Source organism: Oncorhynchus mykiss, chromosome 3 (genome assembly GCF_013265735.2).
Source record: "Oncorhynchus mykiss isolate Arlee chromosome 3, USDA_OmykA_1.1, whole genome shotgun sequence".
Lineage (NCBI taxonomy): Eukaryota > Metazoa > Chordata > Actinopteri > Salmoniformes > Salmonidae > Oncorhynchus > Oncorhynchus mykiss.
Genome location: NC_048567.1, coordinates 55,929,580 through 55,954,172, shown reverse-complemented (window position 1 = coordinate 55,954,172; position 24,593 = coordinate 55,929,580). Strand labels below are relative to the sequence as shown.

The 24,593-nt window shown below is 40.4% G+C and overlaps 2 protein-coding genes and 1 long non-coding RNA gene across 5 annotated transcripts; all 3 read right to left on the bottom strand.

Annotated features, from left to right (window-relative positions):
* Window positions 1-300: 300 nt before the first annotated feature.
* On the bottom strand, window positions 301-5,580 carry LOC110520246 (uncharacterized protein C2orf80). The gene is made up of 8 exons (XM_021597418.2): window positions 4,584-5,580; window positions 4,378-4,459; window positions 4,146-4,228; window positions 3,839-3,929; window positions 3,175-3,252; window positions 2,750-2,837; window positions 2,435-2,544; window positions 301-972 (listed from the first exon to the last, which is right to left on the bottom strand). Exons 1-8 carry the CDS (start codon window positions 4,622-4,624, stop codon window positions 919-921), a joined length of 627 nt encoding a protein of 208 aa, XP_021453093.1. The 5' UTR covers window positions 4,625-5,580; the 3' UTR covers window positions 301-918.
* Window positions 5,581-6,052: 472 nt separating this feature from the next.
* si:dkey-57a22.11 (Shugoshin_C domain-containing protein) lies at window positions 6,053-11,866 on the bottom strand. 3 transcript variants are annotated; one of them, XM_036974673.1, is made up of 10 exons: window positions 11,397-11,632; window positions 10,933-11,066; window positions 10,653-10,828; window positions 10,302-10,379; window positions 9,709-9,810; window positions 9,393-9,466; window positions 9,118-9,284; window positions 6,662-8,998; window positions 6,464-6,578; window positions 6,053-6,306 (listed from the first exon to the last, which is right to left on the bottom strand). In XM_036974673.1, exons 2-10 carry the CDS (start codon window positions 11,057-11,059, stop codon window positions 6,168-6,170), a joined length of 3,315 nt encoding a protein of 1,104 aa, XP_036830568.1. In that variant the 5' UTR covers window positions 11,060-11,066; window positions 11,397-11,632; the 3' UTR covers window positions 6,053-6,167. The 3 variants fall into 3 exon arrangements, with proteins under 3 accessions (XP_036830568.1, XP_036830569.1, XP_021453091.2); XM_036974674.1 differs by having other exon boundaries at window positions 6,062-6,306; window positions 6,464-6,575; window positions 11,397-11,866; XM_021597416.2 differs by lacking the exon at window positions 9,709-9,810 and having other exon boundaries at window positions 6,062-6,306; window positions 11,397-11,628.
* Window positions 11,867-19,110: 7,244 nt separating this feature from the next.
* Window positions 19,111-20,610, bottom strand: LOC118962850. Its single transcript, XR_005050118.1, has 3 exons — window positions 20,314-20,610; window positions 20,115-20,216; window positions 19,111-20,008 (listed from the first exon to the last, which is right to left on the bottom strand). It is a non-coding gene; the product is annotated as an uncharacterized LOC118962850 (long non-coding RNA).
* Window positions 20,611-24,593: the final 3,983 nt, after the last annotated feature.

The following is a 24,593-nucleotide window of genomic DNA, read 5'->3' as shown; positions in this document are numbered from 1 at the left end:
ATGGGCCAAAATACCAGCAACATTGTGTGAAAACCTTGTGAAGACTTACAGAAAACGTTTGACCTCTGTCATTGCCAACAAAGGGTATATAACAAAGTATTGAGATAAACTTTTGTTATTGACCAAATACTTATTTTCCGCCATCATTTGCAAATAAATTCATAAAAAATCCTACAATGTGATTTTCTGGATTTTTTTCTCTCATTTTGTCTGTCATAGTTGAAGTGTACCTATGATGAAAATTACAGGCCTCTCTCATCTTTTTAAGTGGGAGAACTTGCACAATTGGTGGCTGACTAAATACTTTTTTGCCCCACTGTATGTTGACACAACTTCCTCTCTTTGATCTCCACCCCAAACGAATAGCGGGTGATTGGCATGCTATTCTCAAGGTCAGAATATGCATAGAGAAAAAAAAATGCATAAAAAATACATTCCATTTAGGAGCGCTTAACTCGGGTCAGAATTCCCCCATAATTAGCACTTAAACACTACATGCCTGATTGTCACATAACTGATATACATATGTATTTTTTAATTGAACCTTTATTTAACTAGGCAACTTTGTTACAGACAGTGAATGGTTTATTGTACAGTAAAGTGTGTACAGTAATGTCTGATGTAGTCAAACATTTGTATTGCTTATAGATGGACATGGTCTGAGCTACAACCTAATATAGACGAAACCCCTAGTGACATGATAACACACTGGAGGATTGATACTTACTATTGGCCAGGGTTCCTTGAATGTGAAGGCCCAGTAGTAGCAGGCTCATAGTAGCAGGCTCATAACAGGGACGTCACAAATTTCACCCAGTGTAATAACACAGGAATAACCCTGTAATAACCATGTAATAACAATATAATAATGGTGTAGTAACACAGAAGAGGAAAGGACTTTGCTTAATCCTGTAGAGATTATTGTGGTACTTCATAATGCTCTGCTTGTTCTTTCAAGGACTCACCACTGTCCTGTGTAGGGGACAGAAAACATGGACAGTAAAGAGGAGTTCTAGTTCAAAACACAAGAAAGCAGTAGAGTCCATTCCAGCAGTATTTTTCTACTTTATAACAAGGTTGGGATGTTTGTTGAAATAATGATCAAATTCACAACTGCTTTAAATGTCACGTCTACACTCCCCTACATACTTATTTGGAAAGTGAAGCTAAAACTTTTAATTTGGCTCTACACTTCAGCATTTTGGATTTGAGATCAAATATTTCATATGAAGCGACAGTAGATTCATACTGTTTTACTGTTTAGAAATGAAAGCACTTTATGTATCTAGTCCCCACATTTGACGGTGTCATAATTATTTGGACAAATTCACTTATAGTGTATTACATTTAGTCAAAAGTTTTGTATTTGGTCCCATATTCCTAGCACGCAATGACTACATCAAGCTTGTGACTACAAACTTGTTGGATGCATTTGCAGTTTGTTTTGGTTGTGTTTCGGATTTGGTTGTGCTCAATAGAAACTAATGGTAAATTATGTATTGTGTCATTTTGGAGTCACTTTTATTATAATTAAGCAATAAGGCACGAGGGGGTGTAGTATATGGCCAATATACTGCGTCTAAGGGCTGTTCTTAGGCACAATGCAACAAACCCCGGGGTGCCTTATTGCTATTATAAACTGGTTACCAATGTAATTAGAGCAGTACAAATAAAGGTTTTGTCATATCCGTGGTATTCGCTCCGTTATAAACTGGGTGGTTAGAGCCCTGAATGCTGATTGGCTGACAGATGTGGTATATTAGACCGTATACCATGGGTATGACAAAACATTTATTTTTACTGCTCTAATTACGTTGCTAACCAGTTTATAATAGCAATAAGGCACCTCGGGGGTTTTGGTATATGGCCAATGAGCATTTAGGGCTCAAACCACTCAGTTTATAAATAACAATATAATATGTTTCTGAACACTTCTACATTAACGTGGATGCTACCACGATTACTAATAATCATGAATGAATCATGAATAATGATGAGTGAGAAAGTTACAGATGCATAAATATCATACCCCAAGAACAAACTTCCCTGTTATTGGTAATGGTGAGAGGTTAGCATGATTTATTGGATTTTCCATGTAGTCTATATTAAAGGCAACTCCATTTAATATAACAGGCTTTTCAAATTCAATATTGGTGCACAATTTCTACTTAAAATATCAAAGGGAGATAAAAGGTACTCTCGTGGAACGACCCTGCTCAGAATATGGGACCAAAAAACGAAACTTTTTCCTGAATGTAATACACTATAAGTGAATTTGTCCAAATACTTATGACACCTTCAAATGTGGGGACTAGATACATAAAGTGCATTCATTTCTAAACAGTAAAACGGATATGTATGAAGAACCAAATAAAAAAATGTAGCTTCACTGTCCAAATACATAGGGGAGTGTATGTCTATGATTGCCACTCACACAGAGAAAGGAGTTAGATGTGGATGAGGAGGACTGCACCAAGGCCCTCCGTCCATCAGGGGCAGCACCTCGTTTACCCTGCACAGATAGCCATCGCTTCAAATTCTGGGCTGAAGGAAAATAATCAGAGAGAAGGTCGAGCCAATACTGGTCAGGGTTCTTACATAACTTGTTCTATACCGTAAACACAAGTGAGGAATGGCAAGTCACATGTGAGCAAGGTAGAGGGAGACTGGCATAGTTGATGCGTTTAACGAATGGTAGTGTAGGATGAACACGCACGCACACATCTCTCATACACACACACTGACATACTGTGCTTTCTGGAGTGGTCCACGGCCTTGAATGAGCCCAGCATGGCAAACGGGTGATAGGACAAGGTGAAGGGATGAACAATGGCGCTCTGTAGAGACAGTCATCAGATACATTTTTCTATTTTTATTTTAAGACCTTCTAATTAATGTTTTATAATGTAGTGGTACATTTAGGCCTACTGAATATGTGTACAGAGCAACACAGCATTATACCACAGCAAATGATCATTATAGACGACCAGATAACACTACACTGAGGCTGAAGGCCTACTTACTATACACTGAGGTGTTTTTAATGTTTTATACACTCAGTGCATGTTATATATGATATCCCATAATACCTTCTTCCCACACAGACAAGTCTAGGCTGTAGGATTAGGCTATACTAACACTGGGGAAATGTGCAGTATTCTAAACTCAGTCTACCTTGGAGTGCTGGTGGGGATAAGCGGCAGACGGTTTGGTGGTGTAGAGGGCAAGAATGTCTTTTACAGGCAAGCTATTCTGGAGCAGAGAGGACAACAGAACGGAGGTTAGAGCAGAGGGGAAATATAGTTAGTAACACAAATCGCAATAATCATAAAAGGACCACATGGTCAACCCAGGGAAAGATCATGATCTAGGCAATGCTGCCCAGTTTGAAATATACTGTTGCAGTTGATTTAGAGATTAAAGGGGGAACTTAAACTCAACAAATTTGTAACATTGTACAAATTGCAAGCGTAACATACTGGATCATACGAAATAGATGACGTAATACACAATTGTGTGCTTGAGACCCGTTTTGGCTCGTGAGCACTACTTTCAAAACTACTGGTGGAAATTATACAAAACCTTTATAACGTATCTTTAGTCAAAGTTTAGCAACAGAGGAGCATGGCTTTGGAGACTGGTGATTCATTGTGTAGTAACAAGGGAGGTTAGCTTAAGGGTCATTGACACTTTGGACTGAGCCGTGGTAGTAGACTCCCAACTCTGCCAAACGCTTCTAGATTACAAGGGTTACTAAGGGTCAGTAAGACTGCAGACTGAGCCATGCTAGACTCACAACACCTGGCATACTGTATGCCCAAGTACTCAGTCTACTCACCAGGATCATCCCAGCGAAGGAAGAAAGGATCATGGCTTCTCTCTCCAGGTGGTTGGGGTACTGGTCATTATAACCTGGGCTGCCCACTCCACTACAGGGAACAAAGTCAATCAATCCAATTTGATTTAGAAAAATCATTTTCATATCATCAGTTGTCATAAAGGGATTTACAGTAACCTGGCTTAGAGCTAAAGCCAATGCAGTAGATAAGGAAGTTAGTAGAAGTCTTCATGTCTCAGATAAGGTTACTCAGGACGACACAATCAAGTGGTATTGTGTTTGGAAGTCAATGTTTCAATGTACTTACACAATGTCTCTGTCCATCACATCATGTCGCTCCTCTTTCTCTAGCCACCAAAGGGCAACACTTATGGCCAAGTCATAATGGGCCTGGATGGAAGTACAGACAGATTAGGTACAGGGTTTGAATAAATGTTGAAATAATCATAAAAACAGTCAACCGTTTAACTGTATATAACATCCCACATTAACCCCTGGTGGAGGATGGTGCACTCCAGAACGTGTGTTGAGATTCCTACCAGGTCATCCAGCATGCTAGTGGATCCTTTCCCCTTGGGGTCAAAGCCATTCTCTCTCAGTTTCTGACCAATGTAATCTCCCCTGTTCAAAACACAAAACTCTTTCAAGCGCCTGAAGAAATAGAATGGCAATTCATCTAAATTTCCTCTTCCCACAAACCATTCCTCTAAATCTATAATTTTATAATCCACAGAAAGCAACTCACAGAAGGGCTTCAATGTCTCTTCTCAGTCGCCTTGTCTCCATTTCTCTGAGATAGCGCTACTCATGCAGAGGGATAACTCCTTGGGGGTCCTGTAGCCTACACAAAACTAGGTTTGCAAATATAACGTCAAAGTACTTGACAATGACCGTAGGAGTTGGCATGGCAGCACAAACCGATCTTGGACCAGGGTAAGAAATTGGAGGAAGGGAAGTTACATTGTAGATAAAGGATGGAGATGGAAAGAAATCAACAGGTGATGATATAGTATGATACTGCATGTCTGTTTGCGTATCCACGCTGACCTCAGCTGGGGCTCATATACAAGACATAGTATATGAGACATAAGACATAGTGCAGACTGCAGAGTAGTCTTGAACCTGGCACCTCTCTGGCCCTAGACAGGGTCCAGGAAATGTGATACAAGCCATTAAACTCACATCCAGCAGAAGACAAATATGTTTTTACTAAACCTTTAATCACTGACGATTATTGTGCAGGCTGAAGTGCTTAAGCAAGGCAAAAGCAAGGCGATTAGAAGTAGGTCTAGACTTTGTCTGACAAAGATTTGGCCTCACAACCTTTTCCCACAACTAGTCTCCAAAATGAGATGTTGACCTAAATAGGTCACTGTTGATTTACATAACATTTTATGTAGCATGTGCCTGGTAAAATGGGTGCTTATTCAAATCTGAGTTACATGATCAAATTGGCTATCTAAATCCATATAACATTACAGCTGGTCATATTTTTAATACAGAGACACACATTCATGTTGTAAAGCAATCTGTACTTACCACACGATGCAGAATTATCAGCAATGGTTACACCCAAAAACTGCAGTACTACTCCAAATGTCAGAGTAGCACAAAATCACAAATGTGTTTCATGTAAATAAACCAACCAAAAGACACACTGCAAACGGTAGCCGCTTCAGGGGACACCTGCTTGTGGAAAGGCTGTGTACAGTAGAGACCGAGGGGAGCAGAAAGACAACCACAGCCTCCTAAGTGAACAGCCTACTCTGAATAATTCACACAGGGCCTCCAGTCAATCACTCACACAATACAGGTCCAGATTATTTTAGAAACATAAGGAGGTGCGTTGGTCGGCACTTAACCATGATGTGATCCAGCCATAGATTAGCTAGATGGTGCAGTCAGTCACCTAAGGATGAGTTGAACAACCTTAAGCAATAGCTAGCTGCCCCAAAGGGTATAATTAAAGTTGTTTTGTAACATGCTCCTTTGAATCATATTGCAACAACTTTAAATATACCATTAGAGGCAACTAGCTATTGCGTAAGGGTGTTCGACTTACCCTTAGGTGACTGACTGGACCATCCAGATAATGTATGGCTGTATCACATATCTGTTACTGTCACAAAACAAAAAATGTGGTATTTCTTACAGGCTTATTCAATTATTTATTCCTTCATGACTAATAAAGTGGGTGCTACATTAACAAAAGGATTTTCAACCTAAAATGTATTGACATTTTATTTGTAAACTTATATTAAAACAAAAGGGAAAAACAATAAAAGCATTGGCAATACGTGTAAGAATTAAATTAGATCACAGAATAAAGTCAATTAACTGAATGCATGTTCTCCAAACTGTCAGGTTTATGTGTGTCCTTCTGTTGTCGTCTTTTCTTCTTCTTCGCTTTAAAAATGGGAGAACTCAGGTACTTGGTGTCTGAGAACTTATCTCCACGTCTCATTTTGCTGTTAAAAGAAAGAAACAGTTGAATAATCAAGGGCTGGTATCATAGCCTGATAGAACCAACCTGACCACTAGCAAAACCAACCTGATCACTGTGCAAGCTACTGATAACATACTACTAAAGGTAAGCTTTAGTTTCATTTCCAGAGCATTCCTCACCAGTTAATGGGTGGCAACTTGTAGCTAATGGCAGCTCCCCGTCGCCTGGCCCGTCCTGTGTCCTCATCATCCGTCCAGTTGGTGTTGGTTAGTGACTTCAGGGCTCTTTCTGCTACTGTTGGTAAAACATAAACCAACCATTAGAATACCTACATCTCACACAAATAAAAATACAGTCAACAATAAAATCCTTCGTACCTGGAGATCTTTCAGCCATAACCTCAGCCGACTCTTTATATACAGCAACCTTGTGAGCAGAAGAAGCAACCCTTTCAGGGCTTGAGGCTGGAGTGTCAAATCCAGTCTCATTTGAACAGCTGACATCCACAGAGGACTCCCACGGAGGCCTATCGTCCATGAGCAGCTCCCTCAGGCTCTGACGTACTCCCTCACCACTGTCAGGCAATTCTGTGTTGGTCTCAACAGTTGATAATGACACATTAGATGTCCGGCTGTTTGTGTCACCATCATCCTGGGACAAGGAGTCAGGAACAATGTGGTTCTTCCCGTTTCTGGTGGAATCGCTAAAACGATTGGGTATGACAAAAGTGGCTCTACATCTCGGTTTAGGGCCATGGTTGGACCGGGGCTTGAAGCTGCTGACTTTGAAGTCTGGACTCAGGACCTCAAGTGAAGACAAACGTTCATGAGTTTCACAGCTCTCCTCAGCGGTGGCAGAATGTGTGAAGACGTGCAAAACTTTGGGATCCGCCACAGGCTGTACTTCTGCATTTTGTGCTGCAGTGCGTACACCTATACTACTCTGGCTATCCAGAGTAGACAAAATATTACCTGCAACCCCAGGCGCCAATTCTTTAGTGATGCTACTTTTAGTCTTTTTTTTCCTTTCCTTCACAGGGGCAAGACAGTAACCCTTCTGTGAATCACTCTTCATTCTTGATTTTGCCATCTCCACTCTCCTGGCTTTCTTAGGCTTTTGCTTTGCAGCAACTGAAATGGGGTCACCGATCTCCCATGGGGGCATTTCTTCCTCAACGCATAAGCTTTCTTGGCCCTCTGAATTCCTTGCAGGTTCCTGGGTAGCAAGCCATGGACGTTTAGAGGAGGCATGAGTTTCTTCAACCCCAGAGTCTGTAGTCTTGCGCCCAGCAGCTAGACAGTGATCTGGGTGAGGTCCAGTCAGATGCTCCTCTATGCTTTCTTCCCAGACCGTTTCTTTCCCTTCTTCTGCAACAGAGTCATACCCTGTAGTCGGAGTGCACGCCAGCTTTTCAGCCCAAGCATCATCTAATATTGTACTGTTCAACGAGGAGCTGTCCCTGTTCACCGAGACCACAAACGTCCCTCTGCCTTTCACTTTGGTGGGTCTCTTACTGCTCCGTGTAGTGGACCGAGGTCTGGAAGCCCTGTGTGATTCCCTGTATTCATGCAGGGTGGTATCCATGTCTACATAGGCTGTGCACCCTTCAGGAGAATGAGACTCCTCTTCAATGAGAGATTGAGGCAGAAGGAATGGATCCTTTTCTGTTTCAATGAGTAATTCATGGTCCACCATGACAGGCTGTGCTTTAGTCTTCCTGCGTTCTTTGGATTTCTTCTGGCCCTTTCTAGATGTAGGCTCATTAGAAATCACAAAATTAGAAATCACAAAAGTCTTGTGACCTTTAGTTTTAGTGACTTTGTTCTCCGTGGCATCTATGACCAATGGGTTTGCCCCAGCTAGTTTAAATACAGACTTCTGAGCTTCAGGGTCATTGAAAAAGTCATCTTCAAACGGGTCAGGTGAGACACTTCGATGGGATTTGGATTGGAGAGGCACTCCAAAAGTTTTTCTGGGGTCAAACGTTTTTGGAAAATCTTGTGTTGTTTTATGGGATTCTCGGGTAGGTTTTTTGTGTTTGGTGATGCGAGAGGTGACATAAGTCTTTCTGCGGGCAACAAGGGATTCTATTTCACTGTCTGAGTTCTCTATGAAGTTCTCTTCTCGGTGTTCGACATCCACACCCTCCGCTGTAGGGTTGTCTGTATGTAGTGGTGTTGCGGAAAACACCTTTTGTATCGCTGTCGGCAGCTCCACGTTTACAGCAGAGCTCTTCACCTCTAGATTCTCAACAACACGTGTTGGCCCACAGTTCTTATTTCCAACCTTCACTAATAGACAAGGGATTTTTGTCTTTGGCACCTTCAGTTTCTTCGGTCCACCAGCTTTCTTGGGCTTGGTCTCCACTGTAATGATTTCAGCAGCGCTGTCCCCAATAGTTATCTCCATCTCTGTATCATTGATGGTGGTCTTCTCTGCTTCCCCGACAGCAGTCTTTATTGCATGCGCCAATGTGGTCTCCACCTTTAAGCTGTTTGGATGGTGCACAACTTTATCAGTACCAGAGGGCTGTAGAATATTAGTTGTGGAGACAACAGAAGGCAAGACTGCTGGGATAGGGTCAAGTCCAGCGTCAGAATAAATCTTTGACCACTTTTCCACCTCATCTTTTAGGCTACTGGATTGCCGGGATGTTCTCTTTTGGGTCGATTTCAAAGTATTGTCCACTTGTTGCTCCATCTTATTAATGCTGTCTGTAGGTTAAGAATAAATGTGAGTTACTGAAAACCTTCAATAACCAACCTAATGCTGAAAGGTCATGCATTCCAAAATGTGGGGTAGTTCTGAATTCTCCATGCTCCAGCCCCCTTACCTTTACTGGCATTGGACTCTGATGACCTACTTTGGGTCCCAAAAGGATTTGTGGACGTGGTTCCTCTGTCATTTACTACAACCTCTTGGCTCATGCTGGTCTGTTTTGAAGGGGACACCAAATCCCTGGACTGCTCTGCTATGATAAGAGGTATCTGAACCGCTACCCTAGAATGAAAATAAATATGGGGGGAAATGTGTGAACAGAAATAATTAACAATAAGACAGTAACTGTATTGCTGTAACAGCAAACATGAATAGGAGTCTCATTATTACCTCTCCATCTGACCATTTTCCTCTTTTTTATCGGGGGGTGGCTTACTGCGGTCTTCAGATATTTCAGGGGAATCCTTTAAAAAAAAGAAAAACAATTTAGCAGGGCTTTACGCTGACATTTTTTTTTACAAGGAGCACGTGCTCCTAAGTAAAAAGTTTAAAAAAATGTTGTTTTTTAAAATTAGGAGCACGGTGAATGTATTTGAATAATAAGAAATGTGTACTCATAAGAAATAACTAAAACTTCATGAATAAAACGTTTCTGGGGCATTCCATGCTCAATCAAGTACAATGCACCCTCAAATATTTGACTCACTTGTGAGACAAAAACCTTCAGCTGCCCCTTTAAGGGGCGGGAGCCGTTACCGTGGTAATGGTGGGACTCCCATTCAAAATGAGATTCTCCAACGTCCCTTCCCTAACAGTCGAGAAAGTTCAAGCTAGTATGTGAACAAAACGATGTAAATAGCAAAGAAACACAAGAAGAAAGTCACACTTTAATAGACTTTTGGGTAAACTCAACCAACTGTATGCCTGTGCACTTCTAAAAATGAATCCTTCAGCACTACACTCAGTGAGCACAGGGTCCCAGGCACTGTTGCTGCTCCCCAGACCACTGAGGTAGATATTACTGTATGAGCAGATACTGTTGCACAAGGTGAGATAAATAACTATGTAGAGTCCTGTGTGATTAGCTACCAGTTATGAAACAAATTGGCAGAAATAGTTTTGAAAATAGCTACGGTAGCAATTTATTTAGCTATAAATCACAACTTACACATGTGCTCATACTCTACTTTTTCAGTTCGCACACATCTACTTTTAGGTGCATATGTGAGTAAAATGGTTGCAATGTATAGAGCCCTGTTTAGCATAGTAGCATAGAGGACATACTGGAAGAGGACTTACATTTTCATCAGAGAAGAGGTCCACAGCCCTTTCCAAGTTATCCAAAGTGTTGCGTTGAAGGTCTTTCAAGATTATAATCTAAAAGGATATGTTGTTTTTAGTTGTTGCTTTACAGCACGAGATTTCTTTATGTAATGAATAGCGCTATAGAAGTTGAATAAACAATTTTTCTCATTATTACCTGTCAACAACTACCATGCTTTTATGTCAAACTAACACTGAAGTCTGTGAGAGAATAGATCAATATTGTTACGAAGAGCACCTCTAAATAAGTGACCTGGTAAGGAGCAAAATTTGGATCCCACTAGGTCTTATTCAAAGAGATGGACTCAGAGTCCCTCTCTAACCCACCAGTTGGTTGTGCTTGAATCTGCGAATAGCCAGGTCAAAATTCAGAGACTCCACTTGTTTCCGTAGGTGCACAGTTTCCACTTCAAGCTGTCTGCTTCTCTCCCTCTGAGCCACCAAGGCCAGAGCCAGAGCCTTGTTGTTAGTCTTCAGGGAGACCTTGAAGAACGAGGATGTGTCTAGAAAATACATCAAACAGAAATTCTAAATAAACATATGATAATGCAGTATGACTTACCAAGTTACCTGTCATTAACCAACAATAGGCTATTACGCTACTTACTGAGAATCTTGGTCTTTATCTTCGATGCCACTGTTAGGGAGTTATTTTTAGCAGCCTTCGAGGGCATAGGTTTCTTCCCTGGTAACATAGTTGAGAGGATGGTCCTTCCCTCAGCTGACATGTTCATCCTGATCCTGGAAGCATAAAAAGGACAGTTGATCAGCCTTTAGTCGACAATCAATCTACCAATAAAGAATGTGCACGCGCCTCCTAACTACCAAAATGAATATGCAAAATCACAACTGCACAGTTTCGCTACTAAAAATAGCTATAGCCTGCTGTCAGAACTAACGTTATCTAGATAGTTATAGCAATGATACTTATTGACATTTCATCTGTTATCATAATCGTTAACTACAATATACCTAGTTTACGTTAGCTAGCTAACTTGCTAGCCAAAATTAAGAAGTTAACGTTAGACAGTTAGCATAGCTAGATTACGTTAACTTGCTAACGTTACTTACCGGGCGTTATGTCTTCTTATTTAAAGTGGACGGATTTGCTATAGCTATGTAATTGGAACGTTAATATAGCCGGTGAAAACGTTAACTAGTTGTATTTACATGCTAGCTAGATTACCGGTGGCTCAGCTTAAACATAAACATTCTAGCAACCAACCGGCGCCGCTGTTTCAAGTAAAAAATAGGCGTGCTCTTTGGACTGCAACGAGCTAATCACAGCTGAGATCGCTCATTCTAAATTCTAGCCCTGTCTGGGTATAGACCAATCATGTCTATAAACCCTGGATAAACAGACCAATCATGTCTATAAACCCTGGATAAACAGACCAATCATGTCTCTAAACCCTGGATGACTAAGAGGGCGCTGTATTGAAGCCACAGGGCAGCCATCTCCTCAAGTATAAATGTTTTGGAAGCTATAGAAATGCAATTATTCATGTCTACATTCATTTTTACACGTTTATTCTATTACAGACACTCTAATGCACACATTTAAATTATATTATGTGAGCTAAACATAAAAATAAAAAGGAAAAATATATTAAAACATTTTCCTTAAAGTATTATTCTTTAGAGAGTACTAATGTTACTTTCCCCAATAAAACAACAAAAAATACTTAAATACATGTCATTTTGTCCTTGAAACATTTGATTGAAATAGTGAAGAATTCCATTAATTCTTATGGAGGACTCCTGCTAGTGGGAGTACCAATATGGCCGACCGATGACCTCAAAGATTCGCAATGGCAAATACATACCGTTTGCAATCCAGTGTTAATATACGTCATTGGTCTAGACTAGCCAGACAAATCAATCTAAATTCTTCCCCTGCTCTGTGGTTTGCTACAAACTTGCAAAGAAGAATCGAACGTCCGTGGGGCCTGATCGAGAAAAAAAATAAACAGGGATGTGAAGAAGATGATGTAGGAAGTAACAAAAGTGGATCAATATATTAGTAATACGTGTATTCCTGCCTTGACGTGTACATATATTGTTCAGGGGTTCAAAGGATCCCATGAACGCTATAACTGGAAGGAGCAGGTGTATTCATTCCTGAGTTCTGCGTTAATCTATGCAAGAGGCCAACAAATGATTACAAGAGACTAACAAATGATTCATGTGTATTCAACAGAAATGGTTGCGGTAATTGTTCAGGGGGTGCTCTTCTGCACACCAGTATCTCTACTTGCACATCATCATCTGCTCATTTATCACTCCAGTGTTAATCTGCTAAATTGTAATTATTTCGCTACTATGGTTTATTTATTTTCTACCTCCTCACGCCATTTGCACACACTGTATATAGACTTTCTTTTTTTATATTGTGTTATTGACTATGCTTGTTAATTCCATGTGTAACTCTGTGTTGTTGTTTGTGTCGCACTGCTTTGCTTTATCTTGGCCAGGTTGCAGTTGTAAATGAGAACTTGTTCTCAACTAGTTTATCCGGTTAAATAAAGGTGGAAAAAATAATAATAATAATCCTTACACTTTCAAAAATACTAGTCGAGTAAGACATGGGAGAGAGGACGAATTTTGGCAAAGAGATGTATTAAATCAGTAGCGGATTTAGGTACGGGCGAGAGAAACATTTAGCAATTTTCTAACAAATGTAATGCAAAACTACAAATTTTTCAATGGGGCAGAGAGAAATGTGCCGTTTTGAAGCTTATTTCCTGCAATTCTACCAATTTTGCAATGGTGTGGAAAAATATTTTCGCAGTTTTAAACACCCACATAAACTGAAAGACAATGCCTATAGCTTATCCATGATGTTGCGAAACAATTTAAATCAATACGTAATCGTTCAGGTAATCCTTCGCGCTTCAGCAAACAAAGGAAATAATTAGTCGAAGTAAGACATATTTGGGGTTGAAAGGGGAAATACGAAGTGGTAACTTTGGATATTTTCCATGCCAATTCCATCTGTTTCCCCTATGAAATGACGTGCTAATACTTTGTCATCTATGTTTCGTTTCAGGGCAGGGCTTTTATCTGAATGTTATCACCCACCCGCATGGCATTGTTTAGTAATGCGAGTAATGAAAAGCCACCCGCGAAAGAAAATTCCACAGACTTCTTTATCTATTTTGTGCTGTTGTTACATTTGTGTTAGTGTTTCGTTTCGTGTCCAATGCGCTCAGGGTGTTGTTACATACAGTATCATTTGCGCCAGCATCATGAGCAAAGTAATTGTTGCCTATCATTTCACTTTCCCTAGCCATGGCATGAGCACAACCGTTGCACCGTGTCCATTACAAAGTCAAATCTAGTCTGAACCGTTAAATAGTTAGGCTATCCATATAACCAGATGTTATTTAATATTTCTATGGCGGATTCGCGGCAGCAATTTATGAAACGTGCAAAAACTTTGGACGTAACAATATATGGCAAGGATATTGGTTTTCCCTATCCATCTGTGGCAAAGTTTCCCCTAAATACTTATGTCAAATCCAGCTCCAGAACTAACCATAGCCTAGCCAGCTGGCTAATCTTTTGGATAAAGTATAGCAACAACACATTAGCCATTAACTAGCTACAATTGAAGTTGGAAGTTTACATACACTTAGGTTGGAGTCATTAAAACTCGTTTTTCAACCACTCCACACATTTCTTGTTAACAAACTATAGTTTTGGCAAGTCAGTTAGGACATCTACTTTGTCCATGAATCAAGTAATTTTTCCAACAATTGTTTACAGACAAATTATTTAACTTATAATTCACTGCACCACAATTCCAGTGGGCCAGAAGTTTACATACACTAAGTTGACTGTGCCTTTAAACAGCTTGGAAAATTCTCGGCCTGGTCTCAGGATGGTAAGTTGGTGGTTGAAGATATCCCTCTAGTGGTGTGGGGGCTGTGCTTTGGCAAATTGGGTGGGGTTAAATCCTTCCTGTTTGGCCCTGTCCGGGGGTGTCATCGGATGGGGGCCACAGTGTCTCCTGACCCCTCCTGTCTCAGCCTCCAGTATTTATGCTGCAGTAGTTTGTGTCGGGGACTAGGGTCAGTTTGTTATATCTGGAGTACTTCTCCTGTCCTATCCGGTGTCTTGTGTGAATTTAAGTATGCTCTCTCTAATTCTCTCTTTCTCTCGGAGGACCTGAGCCCTCGGACCATGCCTCAGGACTACCGGGCATGATGACTCCTTGCTGTCCCCAGTCCACCTGGACATGCTGCTGCTCCAGTTTCAACTGTTCTGCCTGTGATTATTATTATTTGACCATGCTGGTCATTTATGAACATTTAAACATCTTGGCCATGTTCTGTTATAATCTCCACCCGGCACAGCCAGAAGAGGACTGGCCACCCCACGTAGCCTGGTTCCTCTCTAGGTTTCTTCCTAGGTTTTGGCCTTTCTAGGAAGTTTTTCCTAGCCACCGTGCTTCAACACCTGCATTGCTTGCTGTTTGGGGTTTTAGGCTGGGTTTCTGTACAGCACTTTGAGATATCAGCTGATGTACGAAGGACTATATAAATAAATTAGATTTCATTTTATTTATGTTTGGAGGAGAACACCATCCCAACCGTGAAGCACTGGGGTGGCAGAATCATGTTGTGGGGGTGCTTTGCTGCAGAAGGGACTGGTGCACTTCACAAAATAGATGGCATCACGAGGGAGGACAATTATTTGGATATATTGAAGCAACATCTCAAGACATCAGTCAGGAAGTTAAAGCTTGGTTGCAAATGGGTCTTGCAAATGGACAATGACACCAAGCATACTTTCAAAGTTGTGGCAAAATGGCTTAAGGACCACAAAGTCAAGGTATTGGAGTGGCCATCATAAAGCCCTGACCTCAATCCCATAGAAAATTTGTGGGAAGAGCTGAAAAAGTGTGTGTGAGCAAGGAGGCCTACAAACCTGACTCAGTTACACCAGCTCTGTCAGGAGGAATACGCAAAAATTCATCCAACTTATTGTGGAAGGCAACCCAAAACGCTTGACCCAAGTTAAACAATTTAAAGGCAATGCTACCAAAATACTAATTGAGTGTAAACTTCTTGCCCACTGGGAATGTGATGAAATAAATAAAAGCTGAAATAAATCATTCTCTCTACTATTATTCTGACATTACACATTCTTAAAATAAAATTACTTAAAAATCATACAATGTGATTTTCTGGAAATTTGTTTTAGATTCCATCTCTCACAGTTGAAGTGTACCTATGATAAAAATTACCAGACCTCTACATGCTTTGTAAGTAGGAAAACCTGCAAAATCGGCAGTGTATCAAATACTTGTTCTCCCCACTGTATGTATGTACAGTGGGGCAAAGAACTATTTAGTCAGCCACCAATTGTGCAAGTTCTCCCACTTAAAAAGATGAGAGGCCTGTAATTTTCATCATAGGTACACTTCAACTATGACAGACAAAATGAGAAAAAAAATCCAGAAAATCACATTGTAGGATTTTTAATGAATTTATTTGCAAATTATGGTGGAAAATAAGTATTTGGTCACCTACAAACAAGCAAGATTTCTGGCTCTCACAGACCTATAACTTCTTCTTTAAGAGGCTCCTCTGTCCTCCACTCGTTACCTGTATTAATGGCACCTGTTTGAACTTGTTATCAGTATAAAAGACACCTGTCCACAACCTCAAACAGTCACACTCCAAACTCCACTATGGCCAAGACCAAAGAGCTGTCAAAGGACACCAGAAACAAAATTGTAGACCTGCACCAGGCTGGAAAGACTGAATCTCCAATAGGTAGGCAGCTTGGTTTGAAGAAATCAACTGTGGGAGCAATTATTAGGAAATGGAAGACATACAAGACCACTGATGATCTCCCTCGATCTGGGGCTCCACGCAAGATCTCACCCTGTGGGCTCAAAATGATCACAAGAACAGTGAGCAAAAATCCCAGAACCACACGGGGGGACCTACTGAATGACCTGCAGAGAGCTGGGACCAAAGTAACAAAGCCTACCATCAGTAATACACTACGCCGCCAGGGACTCAAATCCTGCAGTGCTAGACGTGTCCCCCTGCATAAGCCAGTACATGTCCAGGCCCGTCTGAAGTTTGCTAGAGAGCATTTGGATGATCCAGAAGAAGATTGGGAGAATGTCAGATGAAACCAAAATGTAACTTTTTGGTAAAAACTCAACTCGTCGTGTTTGGAGGACAAAAAATGCTGAGTTGCATCCAAAGAACACCATACCTACTGTGAAGCATGGGGGTGGAAACATCATGCTTTGGGGCTGTTTTTCTGCAAAGGGACCAGGACGACTGATCCGTGTAAAGGAAAGAATGAATGGGGTCATGTATCGTGAGATTTTGAGTGAAAACCTCCTTCCATCAGCAAGGGCATTGAAGGTGAAACGTGGCTGGGTCTTTCAGCATGACAATGATCCCAAACACACCGCCCGGGCAACGAAGGAGTGGCTTCGTAAGAAGCATTTAGAAGAAAATAAATAATTAAAATAATTAAAAAATACAAATACAAAAAAATACAAAAAAACAAAAAAATGTATTTGTATGATAATGTGTAGATAGATATATGTGACGGCAATCCTTAGCGCCCCCACCCCTCTCCCCCCTCACAGTTGTGAGCTATAATTTTAATTGATTTTTTTATTTTAAATTCCACAAACTAGGGAAAAGAAACATTTAAAACTAATCTACGCCTGTTCTGATAAAAACCTTAGGGCATCTAGCCTCGGGGGATGCCTTGCTTGACCACACCCTCCTTCCTTGCTCCTGGCCTGCCCTGCCTCTTCCACCAATCCATTTGTTTCTTATGGACAGAAACGAGCAGAAGCTCTGAGCTGTGCGATCAGGTCCATTGTTTACTGGTCCATTGTCTCCTCTTATTATCTTTGGTTCATGCGAAAATAACAAGCATGGCGGCGCCCGGAAACTATCCATCGTCAGATTACTTTCGATTTCTAGAGAGTGTCAGTTATTTCGATCAATGGTGAGCTTTCCCGTGATGTGAATAATTATAGATAGTAATTGCTATTAGCAAATTCATATTGTAGTTTCTGTCAGCCGAGAGTTATTAAAATATGACGCTTGTGTGTTGTCAATCTTTCCTCTGTTAGTGCTAGGACAAATGTAGTCTACATTTTTCCGGTTTGGATGATTGTATTATGCTGTAGCTACTTCTGTGAATGTCTGAACATTGCATCCAAAAAATAAACTGCTCACATTCTGGACTTTGTAAGGACTGTGTTTGTGCAAAATGTTTCTGAAAAAAGTGTGGCCAGCTCAAATACTGATTGTTGCGTCATACCGAAACTGGAGGTTCTAAATAAGCGTTCTAATCACCGGTTTGATCATATACTACAGGAACCACTGTAGAACGATCCACCCGTATGTTGGTACGTGTGATGATGACCTAGTGCAAATACAAATAATTGTTGTGGTTAAATTCCTATCGCATTTTAAACTCTGATGGTTTTGTCACATTTTTGTTGCATTATATATCGAACATACCCTCTGGTATTGACATGTGCTCTCTAGCCATCACCTGGCAGTAGATCGTCTACAGTTGGGCTAGGCCTACAGGCTTCATGAGTTGGTGCGTTCATGAATTCACTTTGGAGTGCCAGAGTGCGCTCTTGATGTTCGCAAATTCAGAGCGCCATAGCAGAGCTGATGAGGTTGTTTTCATCTTATCTATAGCGTTGGTTGGTGACTAACTGCGTCTTGCAACAATTGAATTACGTTTGTTTTGCCTACTTTTACCAACAACTTCAGTCATATTCAACTGAGTATTGCGCATTCGTTAATTCATCAGTTATTAAATTATTCTTGCACACTCAAACAAGAGTGCTCTGAAATCGGAGTAGATAGCCAGAGTGAATTTACGAACACAACCTATGTAAGGGATACTCAACCAAGCCTTGGTCCAAGGGCTGTAAATTCTACGGAAAATAATGAATGACGTGGAAGGTGTTTGACCTTCCACCGAGTTGCATTTTCCAGAGAACGCAGTGAGCCCCAAGTTGAGTATCCCTTTCATACCATGGCTATAATTGAACACGTTTTCCACTAGAAATGTGTTCAACATTCACTGAAGTAGCTAGCAAGTGTGCTAGGTAGCTACAGTATAGCTACAAACAGACTCGCTGTTTGCCTTATTCTGGAACGTCAGTGGTCGAAGCGAGTTCGTTGCAATTGTGTTTTTATTTAAAAAAAATAAAATAGTGTTTTTATTTCCGGCAACATTCGCGTGACGCTAGCGCACGCAAGAGTGGAACTTTCGTTGAGAGCTTGATAGTTTTTCACTGACAGAACCGCACAAAATCCTAAAATCGATCAACCTGACAAGCATTATATGTTCAGTACGAGGCTGTCACAATAATTGGATGAAGAGGCAGTTTTTACATTGTTTTGAACACCAACCACCACTACGTCGATCCCAATGTACCCGTGGAGCCCAATACACCGAGGTAAAGTTTCAGGTTGGATATTCGCCTGTAATTTTCCTTACGTTTACCAACAGCAGTTAGGGACCGTCAACATAGTGACAAATCAAATGTTCCCAATTTCAATAGCTATTTAACCATTACCATTAAATTAGTTCTAGCTAACCCAATGGCATAGACACACATTGCACATTTTTATTTTTTGTCGATCTGCATCTCGCACTATTTTCAATTATTTGTTTACATTTTTGAATTTTAATAGCTCCTTGGTCATGTGACCTAATGACTTCAAACAAGGTTCAGTATGTCCACTGACGACCCTTCTATATTGCACACCCTTTAGTTAGTCCATTTTCCATTTTCATCTCATTTTACATGAATTTTTCCAAATTTAAATAGCTCCTTGGTCATGTGACCTACTTACTTCAAACGTGGTGCAGAATGTACCCTTCTGTATTGCACACTTGTTTGTGTACTGTACAATAACGCGGTTTAATGTACATTTTTCAGTTTTAAATATCAATAGCTCCTTGGTCATATCAATTACACACCTAAGAAGCGTGCAGTGGATATACACCCATAATGCATAACCTCGTATGTCTCTTCTATATTGTTGTACATTAATATTAGTTTGATAATTAGGGGGGTCAGTCCAGTGTTGTGTTTACCCTTTTCTTTAATATTTATCTATACAAATTGGTAGTTAAGTACTTATTTTCCCAGTTTTTTTTATTTTTCCACAGTATTTAACAGCTAACAACAATAGGAGAGAGACAGATAATATCTCCTTTCATCGTTAATATCAACTATAAAGGAAAAGAGCAAAGTACGAGAGTCATGCTATTAATTGTCCAAAGCAGGGATGGAGAGTGAGCTAGTGAGGTAGGCTGGTCAATACATATACTGAACATGTAACCATGGTAATGGTGGCCAGTAAAGCAATTAATAAAAATATAATATTGACAAATTAAACAGAAATTGTAGACCTTTAGTCTTTCCAACATGTCAACAGACACTTAACTTCAAATAAGTATGAAACATTTCACAGTGTTAACTTTCTCTTTATCCCTGGTTGATGTACATTTCAGAGCCTCTTCAGTGTGGATGGGGTATAGCATACATTTTCAACAACAAAGACTGTACTTCCAGTTTGTGTTCTTTACTCTGTTGAACTGTTTTGTCTTCATTCCTAGTTACAGCACATGGAACCACCGTTGGCATGCAAACATTCAATCTAAAACAAAACAAAGCGTAACACGTTATAAATAATATCAAATGTCAATGTAGTATGACGAATGATGAATTAGCCATCCATTGTGTTATATCATAAATTGTCTTACATGCCATCACTGTTGTCAAAAGATTAACCCAGTCAGTCTTTGGGCCATATCCAGGTTCTTTATCAGTGGCACACATGAAGCAGTTGTTGGCTTTGTTGAACTCTGAAATCATAGGCATGAACTGAACATATGGCTGTCCGACACAACTACATAAAAATAAAGAATTTACATTTACTTTGAATTTAAAGTCATTACATACCAGACATTTTTTGAATATCCTCAGCCATTTCTTTTCGCAGTTGCTCCATATGTTTTTGAAGGTTCCATATGAATTTGGGAGGGGATGTTGGGGAAGTTCTGTGCAACTTCCTTGGCCATCTACACCAAAAAATAAAATAGTTTTTTTTACCTAATTGTCACATAACAGCTAACCATTCATTATTGAAAATATAACTATCAAACCTGCATTATAAAGACCCCACAGCTGAAGGTGTCCTGCTGCATGGTGTGAGTTATTTCCCCTCCTTTACACTTTATGGGGTGGCAGGGTAGCCTAGTGGTTAGAGTGTTGGACTAGTAACTGGAAGGTTGCAAGTTCAAACCCCTGAGCTGACAAGGTACAAATCTGTCATTCTGCCCTGAACAGGCACTAGGCCGTCATTGAAAATAAGAATTTGTTCTTAACTGACTTGCCTAATAAATAAATAAAAATGTCCACCCAGTCATCTTTTCCATGGCAGGATCTTCTCATTTTGAAATATTCTCCTTTTTATGTAAACATAAAGGAATTCTGCCTAGTTATAGGCAAATTAATACGCAAGCCAAATTTGTATGCTGTTTTCCTTATCACTATAATCTAGTAGTAATTTAGTAGTAGAGGTAATTTCCTTTATGCCCCATTCTACACACACAGCCTAAATTATAGGCACTGAACCATTTACAGGACAATAATAAAAGTAGCATATAGGATCCAATATAGGATCCAACCCTATCACAGAGTGAATAAATGTAGAGCGTTTGTAGACTTTAAGAAAAAAATAGTAAGTAACAGTTTCATCAGTACGTGCTTAAAGAAAGTAATATCACAAAGATCACAGATGACAGTGCCCACCAAATCTATGACAATAGAGAATGAATTGTAAGCACCAAAGTGTGTTTGTCGAAATAATATCTGAAAATGTCAGTTGTTGAACATAATCATTTTATTTACAATAGCAATTTATGATATATGCAGTTGAGGAATATAACATGTACCAACACTACATGTAGGACGGACGTAAGACATTCCCACATACAGTATTTGATTTTTTGGATTTCACCTTTATTCAACCAGGTAAGCCAGTTGAGAACAAGTTCTCATTTACAACCTGGCCAAGATAAAGCAAAGCAGTGTGACACAAACAACAACACACATGGAATAAACAAACGTACAGTCTATAACACAATAGAAAAGTCTACAGTGCCTTGCGAAAGTATTCGGCCACCTTGAACTTTGCGACCTTTTGCCACATTTCAGGCTTCAAACATAAAGATATAAAACTGTATTTTTTTGTGAAGAATCTACAACAAGTGGGACACAATCAGGAAGTGGAACGACATTTATTGGATATTTCAAACTTTTTTAACAATTCAAAAACTTAAAAATTGGGCGTGCAAAATTATTCAGCCCCTTTACTTTCAGTGCAGCAAACTCTCTCCAGAAGTTCAGTGAGGATCTCTGAATGATCCAAAGTTGACCTAAATGACTAATGATGATAAATACAATCCACCTGTGTGTAATCAAGTCTCCGTATAAATGCACCTGCACTGTGATAGTCTCAGAGGTCCGTTAAAAGCGCAGAGAGCATCATGAAGAACAAGGAACACACCAGGCAGGTCCGAGATACTGTTGTGAAGAAGTTTAAAGCCGGATTTGGATACAAAAAGATTTCCCAAGCTTTAAACATGCCAAGGAGCACTGTGCAAGCGATAATATTGAAATGGAAGGAGTATCAGACCACTGCAAATCTACCAAGACCTGGCCGTCCCTCTAAACTTTCAGCTCATACAAGGAGAAGACTGATCAGAAATGCAGCCAAGAGGCCCATGATCACTCTGGATGAACTGCAGAGATCTACAGCTGAGGTGGGAGACTCTGTCCATAGGACAACAATTAGTCGTATATTGCACAAATCTGGCCTTTATGGAAGAGTGACAAGAAGAAAGCCATTTCTTAAAGATATCCATAAAAAGTGTCGTTTAAAGTTTGCCACAAGCCACCTGGGAGACACACCAAACATGTGGAAGAAGGTGCTCTGGTCAGATGAAACCAAAATTGAACTTTTTGGCAACAATGCAAAACGTTATGTTTGTCGTAAAAGCAACACAGCTGAACACACCATCCCCACTGTCAAACATGGTGGTGGCAGCATCATGGTTTGGGCCTGCTTTTCTTCAGCAGGGACAGGGAAGATGGTTAAAATTGATGGGAAGCTGGATGGAGCCAAATACAGGACCATTCTGGAAGAAAACCTGATGGAGTCTGCAAAAGACCTGAGACTGGGACGGAGATTTGTCTTCCAACAAGACAATGATCCAAAACATAAAGCAAAATCTACAATGGAATGGTTCAAAAATAAACATATCCAGGTGTTAGAATGGCCAAGTCAAAGTCCAGACCTGAATCCAATTGAGAATCTGTGGAAAGAACTGAAAACTGCTGTTCACAAATGCTCTCCGTCCAACCTCACTGAGCTCGAGCTGTTTTGCAAGGAGGAATGGGAAAAAATTTCAGTCTCTCGATGTGCAAAACTGATAGAGACATACCCCAAGCGACTTGCAGCTGTAATCGCAGCAAAAGGTGGAGCTACAAAGTATTAACTTAAGGGGGCTGAATAATTTTGCACGCCCAATTTTTCAGTTTTTGATTTGTTAAAAAAGTTTGAAATATCCAATAAATGTTGTTCCACTTCATGATTGTGTCCCACTTGTTGTTGATTCTTCACAAAAAAATACAGTTTTATATCTTTATGTTTGAAGCCTGAAATGTGGCAAAAGGTCGCAAAGTTCAAGGGGGCCGAATACTTTCGCAAGGCACTGTATGTACAATATGTCTCTTTAGTATCTTAAACACAGACTGTCTGAGCAAAATTCGGTGCCGACCTTGCTAGGGGCCTCTGAGAGATGAGGGAGGACAGGGAGTACTTCTCACGGTCCCTAATCTTTGTCGGCTGGGTATTGATAAAGTATGTGCGTAGGATACCTACTGTTCGTGTGTATGTAGGTGCGTATGATATCTACTGTTTGTGTGGAAGTATTTGCGGCGCTATAAAATTGACGTCTTTGTATAGTGGACTTTAGAACGTTCTCGTGAATAAACTGTACTGACCTTTTGCATAAGCTGAGTCTTTGACTAATTATTATTAAACCTATGGTCTTACAAACCTTGGGGATTGGTCAAAGCTATTGATTGTTATTATCATTGGGATTGAAAATTCTCATGACAAGCTTTCAATCTACTTTTCCATGGCTGGAGCCTGCCTAGGAACGAACACCCTAGCCAGCCTGTAGACCTCCCTGGCTGGATGTGTGTCCCAGTGCTTTGACAACTTTGAAGGCCAAGTGGAATGCATCATGGAGAAGGTCAAGCACCTCTCTCCAATCCCCATCTTTCTCAATAGCTCATCTGTCTTGGCACCATACCCACATGTTTTTGCTGTTCCATTCACTAGGTAAGAGCCCAGATCCTCCATGACATTGTATGCAGACACTTCTGTGGGATGGTGGGTTCTTTCCAGGAGTGACAGAGCTGTCATCACCCATCTTCTCTTTCTGGCAGGCTTCTTGAGGAAGACAGATGTCATCCATGTCACAAGTGATCCAACTTAAGAGACGTATTTGTAGTGCTGCCAGGTCTCACCCACCAGATTGATGACATGGCAGAGACAGGTTACATGTACACTGTTGGCCATCACTCCTTTCAGAACCTCCTTGTATGCCTTCAGGCAGTAGGAGGCATTATCTGTGACCACTGCTCAGGCATCATTCAGGTTCAGATCGTTGCTGTGGAGGGAGGCTAGTATAGCTTTGGGAAAACGTGCAGTAGTTGCATCTGTCCATGAAAATGACATCCACCAGAAAGTATTGGTTTTCAACACCTGCAATGAAAGATAAGGAATAACTTGAATTATGTTTTAACCAAAATGAGTGTTATTTAAATTAAGTGTAAACACAATGTAGATACAGCTATAGTTAGTTAGATGGAGAGGCAGACAGCTGCTGACATTATACATCGCTATATTTCACCACGACAGCTTGTCGTTTGGAATTTCACAATTTGCATGCGGACAATTCACATTGCAGGATGTAAATGAACCCTATTGCAACGGTATACTAATAGGCTGTTAAGTTAACTCACCAATGACGATGTTTAGAACGCTGTAATCCCTTGCATCTGTTGTCTCGTCAACAACCACCGCAAACTTCTTCCCACGGATCTTCAGTAGAACGGCAGTCATATGTTGGTCGAACACATCAGGCAGTTGAGTTTGACAGATGCTG

Coding starts and splice junctions, on each gene's coding strand:
- LOC110520246 (XM_021597418.2), bottom strand. CDS start 4,624: ATGGAGACAAGGCGACTGAGAAGAGACATTGAAGCCCTTCT. Junction 4,229..4,377: donor CTAGCATGCTGGATGACCTG/GTAGGAATCTCA, acceptor ACTTCCATCCAG/GCCCATTATGACTTGGCCAT. Junction 3,930..4,145: donor GTGATGGACAGAGACATTGT/GTAAGTACATTG, acceptor TGTTCCCTGTAG/TGGAGTGGGCAGCCCAGGTT.
- si:dkey-57a22.11 (XM_036974673.1), bottom strand. CDS start 11,059: ATGAACATGTCAGCTGAGGGAAGGACCATCCTCTCAACTATGTTACCA. Junction 9,811..10,301: donor ACCTCTTCTCTGATGAAAAT/GTAAGTCCTCTT, acceptor CTCGACTGTTAG/GGAAGGGACGTTGGAGAATC. Junction 6,307..6,463: donor AAGTTGCCACCCATTAACTG/GTGAGGAATGCT, acceptor TTCTTTTAACAG/CAAAATGAGACGTGGAGATA.